Here is a 6,000-nt window from a genome sequence, read left to right as displayed (position 1 = left end):
AACAACAGTAGCTAAATACACATTTTAATAACAATACTTAATTGCAGTTACATTAACTTCACCAATTGATATAAGCACTTTTTTATGACACCTACATCCTATGTCCTCATACTTTTTCCTCATACTTACCTATAGGTATTGCTGCATAATTGAGGATCAGTTGAATTGTGTAAGATATATCAAATACATGTGTCAGTGAATACCAATCCCAACTACTGGCGATATGACATATTGCACTCACTGTGGCCCTAGGTTTGGGCACTGCCACAAGATCCATGTTTCTGTCACCCAATCCTGTCCTGACCAGCGGTGTTAACACACATCATATGATGTGAACATAGTGATTTTCCAAATATCTACATCCTTGATAGTATTTTCTTTAATTGCACCACGCTAATGCTACGCGAAAGTTTTCATTTCCAGCTAATTTTTTTACTAATAGTTCCATTCAGACAGCACTTATCATCAGATTATTCACCATAGTATAGCACTGATCCAACATATTATTCATAGGTATAAACAGAAACAACATGTTTTACTGTTGTGTTTGAAAATCTTTTCCTTTTTCATCCCATATGTTGACATGGCAAGTTTGTTTGAGATTGCCAGGTACAGATTATCAGCCTGTATCACACAGTGAACTAGGTTTCAACATGTTTCGGATCTCGTGCAACTGATCCCACCCTGATTTGTTGAAACAGATCCAATTCATCTGAAGGTGTTGTGTCCAATCACAGTGAGACATGGACACTATAACAACGTAAACATCACAGGCACATATCACGCACTGATTCCGGGGTGATTGTTCATGGGGGAGCCAATTGGAGATGTTCGTGTGGGGGAGGACGGGCGTGAACTGTCTTTCAGACTTGCATAGAGGCCTTCAATGATTGGCCGCACTTCTGACCATACTGCTGCGAGCTGTAGATAAAGATTACAATGTCATGTAAGGATGTACATAAGAGTTACCATCTGATAAATACATTAATGAGAATGGAGAATATGCAGTCTACTAGACTGTGAGAGAGTAAGTTGGGTTTGATGCTGCTTTCAACAGTATTTCAGTTTATCAAAATACTTTAGTGAGTGAGTGAGTATGGCTTAACGTCGCTTTTAGCAATATTCCAGCAATATCACGGCAGGGGACACCAGAAATGGGCTTCACATATCGTATGAAAGGGGATTCGAACCCAGGTCTTTGGCGCGACGAGCCAACGCTTTAACCACTAGGCTACCCCACCGCTCCTCATACTTTAGCTTGATGTAGGAGGAAAGTCCAAAATGATGTAGGTTTTTGACATATACCAATTTAGGTTAACTAACAAGCACAGATATGGTGCTGACAAACCTTGAAACATAATCAGGACAAACTGGCAGTCACCAGTCACTCAAAAAGAAACCTAAAGGACTTATCTTCAAGCAATAAATAAATAACCCATCTTATCTGGTGCTCCACTCAATCACTGTCATGGTCATATTTAAAATTTCTGAATAAACCTTTCTTAATGACACATAATCTTAGAGCCCATATGCACAATCCCATCAGATGAGAAACGGCATCACTATAAACCAGTGTATGAAATAAGCCAAAAATCCAGCCAGACATTCAGGGCTGGTAACTTCAAAATGTTACCAGCCCAAAATGGATTTAACCAGACCAAATATGGTGATTTTACTCAGATGTATAGAACATCTAAAAAAATTACCAGACCATCGGGCTGACTAGCTGTAAATTTAGACCGTCCGTCAGAAATCTAGCCTGTCTCGGGCGGTCGGACAGGGCCTTATTTCATACACTGCCATAAACAAGTGGTGAGATGGTACCAGTTAAGAGTCTATGTTTCTCAAGGTCAATTCTTTCTTCAATGTGCCGGTAGTGAACTCCACTTACTTGAACAGACTATAATTGTGCAGGCACTGGACTGTTAATCCTAATCCGCTCATAGCCAATTAAAGTGCAGGCAAAAAGAGAATACACCACACCAAGTTATAGATGCTGCACTACCTAATAAAAAGCAATTTATGATTAATATTTCATCCAACCAATACACAATTGTTACCTCAGCATGTGCTTTAGCCTCAACATCTGTCATGGACTGCAATGTCTCATAGAAGATGTCAAGGTTTGCATGTATAAGTTGCGTCTCCATCTGCAGACAATGGAGGGAGTAGTAGTTCCGGTTCTCCATGTTGGCAATCTGGCCTTCTTGCTGTCAACAAAATACACCAAAACACTCCGTCTGTGAATGGGGTATAATATTGTGTTAATTGCATTACATACAGATGTGGATGCGTGTGTGCATGCGTACATGCGTGTTTGTGTGCGGCTGCTTGCACTTCTGTGGACTTATCTCGGTTCTATGATAGTCCAGAGATATACCATTTAACATGGACGCCTCATTCAAACACAGTATACAGACTCTTAGCTATTGATTTGAAGCAGCAAGGGTTTTGAATCACAAACTTCTGTTCTCCAAGTAGATGCTCTAATCACTACACCACACCACAATATTTGATGATGGTAGTGAACATGGTTATACATGATTTATAGCAGCAACTAAAGCGACACAAGGAATATGCTTTGAGATTTGTAAAACAATGGTTAATTGAAACTTTGAGCATACCCAATAACTAATGACCATGCTAACCCAGCCTGTCAGGTGAGGTGAAATTGGGTTTAAAGTCGTTCTCGAGAATATGTCGCTCATATGACAACGTGCATGCGCGGTGTATGTGTAATGGAAACAGCGGTTGCCAAAATTTCATACTTAAGCTGGTTTTTAGAGTGCTATAACTGATTAGCATAACTCAAGATAACTGATGAAACTCATTGATTATTGTATAAATTACCTGATTTATCACTAGAAGTCTTTATGTCCTGTTACACTGGTTAAATCATCTCCATAAATCATCCTAGACAAATGGTGGCATTATATCCAGGGTGGACTAGTATTAGACTCTATATACAGCCAACCACATTTATGCGGTGTGCGTGTGGCTGCTTGTACTAGTTCCTTAGCCATTATGTTGTGCTAGCACACTGAGCTTGCCAGCTGCTGTTTAACATGGACACATCACTCATTAACAGTATACAGACTCTGACTTGTAGCATACTGTGTGCTATGCCGTTCTTCCTTTTAATGCCTAGTGCATGGCAATACAACAACAAGAACAACTCATGATGTATTTTGGTACCCAGCTGGGAATCATGTTACTGACCTTCCATTAAAAACACTACAAGGTGAGGTGAGGTGAGGTGAGGTGAGTGAAATTGGGTTTAACATCGCGTTTGTATTTCCTACCATATGACGCATGTGCATGCGTGTACGTAAGCGGCCAGTTTGTACTAGGCCCAGACTTAAGCTGGTTTTAGAGTAGCCCATAGCTACCATGCCGCGAACATGAATACCCCACTCATGACACATTATACGATTCCGAGTCCAGTCCTTTGTTTGTATCATGCCGAATGCGCCAGGCAGGGACTTCAACAAGTCTATCCGCTCTTTATAATGACGCGGTCGGGATCAAAACTCACTGACCTTCTCGCCTCGGGCGGACTCTAATCACTACACCACGGAGGCGGTCTAACCCAGCCTGTAGTCCCAATAGTGCTGAACAGTGAGTGAGTTGAGTTTAATAATTCACTTTTAGCAATATTCCAGCAATATCATGGCAGGTGACACCAGAAATGGCCTTCACATATTGTACCAATGTGGGGAATCCAATCCGGGCCTTTGGTATGACGAGCAAACGCTTCAACTGCTGGGCAACCCCACCGCCCCAGTACTGAATAGTACTTAAATAACACCATAACTTAAATCACTGGTAAGACTATAAGAGAACAAGTAAACTTCACAAACTGTTGAAAATAGAACATGTTGGAAGGAGTGACTTGAATAGTCATAACAGTGCTCCCAGTTTCAAAGTAACCCGAAATTGAAGTGAGTGAAGAATTTCCAGTCAGTAGTTAATAATTCATACAAACCTCTAAAATCTTTTGCTCTTAACTGTTCAACGGCTCCTGTCTGAAACATATTTCATCAGAAGTTATTGAGATACAACAACTATGATACTCCAATATCCATACATGACAGATGTCAAAAGAAGTAATGATGGGATCTCCATGTGTAGCAAAAGAGAGGTTCAAACCCTAGTGGGTATATGAAGTATTATACCACAGTCATCAATATTCATGTTAGATCATGACAGCATGTCATTAACAGATTATTGGCCAGACAAACCAGTGGTTGACAGAACAATTAGCAAGACACACATTTGTGACATAATGAAACAATGAAGTGAGAATTTATTGACTAATTCCCATTAGTTGACTTTCACAAAATCATCATGGAGTACTGGGGACTCCTTCTGCCCTGAATTCCCAAGAAAAGTATCAGTCTAGACAGACCCACCTCTGGCCCCTGAACAGTAGCGGACATCTTCTTCTTCTTGTACTGGCCCATCTTCTGTATAGCCTCTCTGGTGGTCATTGAGGACACCTTCTCATGACGCTCACATAGGTCCCAGTATGCCACAGAATCATTACATTATCCACCATAGTGAATGAGAGAGAGTTTGGTTTTAAAGCCATTTTAGTAACATTCTAGCAAAATCACAGCGGAGACATGGTCTTCACACACTGAATCCCTGTGGAGAACCAAATCTGTGCCTTCTGCATAACAAGTGGACGCTTTAACCATTACACTACACTACTGTCCTCCCAGCTTAACAGATCTAACCCAGCGTAATGCAGGACCCTTACCATCTGATTCCAACGAACATGTGTATTGTGTTTGCAAACCAACAACCGTAATGAGGATCCTATGGTATCTGAACCAAGGGCTACAGCATGGACAGTGAACTACGGAACATAACGACTCTGGCATCTACCCCAAATGTCAGCATGGTACGAGAGCTAGGTATTTTATGGGCAAGTCATAAAGTCTAGTTTTGATTTTTTATTGTTTAATGCTGCTGACTCGGAAATATTCCAGCATATATTGGCAGACAATCCAGTGGTCAATATTATTAGCAACAATCCACGCGGTCCAGGTACAATGACAGATGGGGTCTAGTGACCAATTTGGATAATAAAGATAGAAATATATAACGCATAATCATATTGATGTGGTTTGATAATGCTAGCTAGTAAACTGTCATGTTAATTTTAGGCAACATACCCGATATGCTGTCAACAAGTCCAAAAATAGAGACAGCTTTTCTACGACTCCCTCTTCCTCGTCAACAGCCTGGAAACAATGGTTACAGAATACAGAACGATACTACAGCATGCTTGTGATTGATGGACACTGGATGACACAATTTACACATGCTATCATTATGATGTCATCAAAATATCATGCATAGGTGTCTACCTGCTGATATCTTGCCATGTATTAAACACTAAGCACATTAAGTCAATCTTAATCTGAAAGTTTGTCATGTTCTGATATATTATGTCTAAAATTATCAGGAAACATCACTGGGTCAGATTGAGGGACAGTAGATTATAATCAGTCTTTCAGTTCCATATCTTTCAGCCTTCACAAGGTTAATGTTTACCTTTACTGTCGCCTTGTCAGACAATGAAGCATATTCCACAGACAGATGCTTGAAACCCTTCTTGAGGTGGTGCCACGTGTCATTGTTGCCCGTTGCCCATGCCGTCACAGGTGTAGCATCATTGCTAAGAGAGCTGAGGAAGAACACGATACATTGCATTAGGGCTTGTTGCATGGCACTGACACAATGGGGAGCAAAAGTCAATTTCAACAACCCTGGAATATCACCCTCTATCATTTAGAAGTTGGATTTGTCCCCAAAGAATAGATGCAGCATTTCAGAATGGTTGTTTTGCAAAACACAGAATGTTATCAACACTGACCTCAGATATTTTTAACTGTGGTGATGGTAAAGTAGAATGTCACATACAAATTTGCTGAAACTCTTGAACATGTTTTGGTGAGATTTGTTGTCTGAAAATCACTGTACTGTTACTGT

The 6,000-nt window shown here is 40.5% G+C and overlaps 1 protein-coding gene across 1 annotated transcript in view; it reads right to left on the bottom strand.

The window, feature by feature from the left end:
• Positions 1 to 669: 669 nt before the first annotated feature.
• LOC124262123 (sorting nexin-8-like) overlaps positions 670 to 6,000 on the bottom strand; it is a 32,633-nt gene continuing 27,302 nt past the window's right edge. The window contains 6 exon segments of the mRNA XM_046696571.1: positions 670 to 921; positions 2,061 to 2,210; positions 3,986 to 4,025; positions 4,405 to 4,525; positions 5,183 to 5,249; positions 5,563 to 5,695. Of these exon segments, the coding sequence (XP_046552527.1) occupies positions 781 to 921; positions 2,061 to 2,210; positions 3,986 to 4,025; positions 4,405 to 4,525; positions 5,183 to 5,249; positions 5,563 to 5,695 (652 nt within the window). The 3' untranslated portion in view covers positions 670 to 780.

The sequence above is a fragment of the Haliotis rubra genome, unplaced genomic scaffold, assembly GCF_003918875.1.
Source record: "Haliotis rubra isolate DU_JTF1 unplaced genomic scaffold, ASM391887v1 Scf821, whole genome shotgun sequence".
In the NCBI taxonomy this organism is placed as follows: domain Eukaryota; kingdom Metazoa; phylum Mollusca; class Gastropoda; order Lepetellida; family Haliotidae; genus Haliotis; species Haliotis rubra.
Note: the sequence above shows the minus strand (reverse complement) of the source record. Positions and strands in the feature narration are given on the sequence as shown.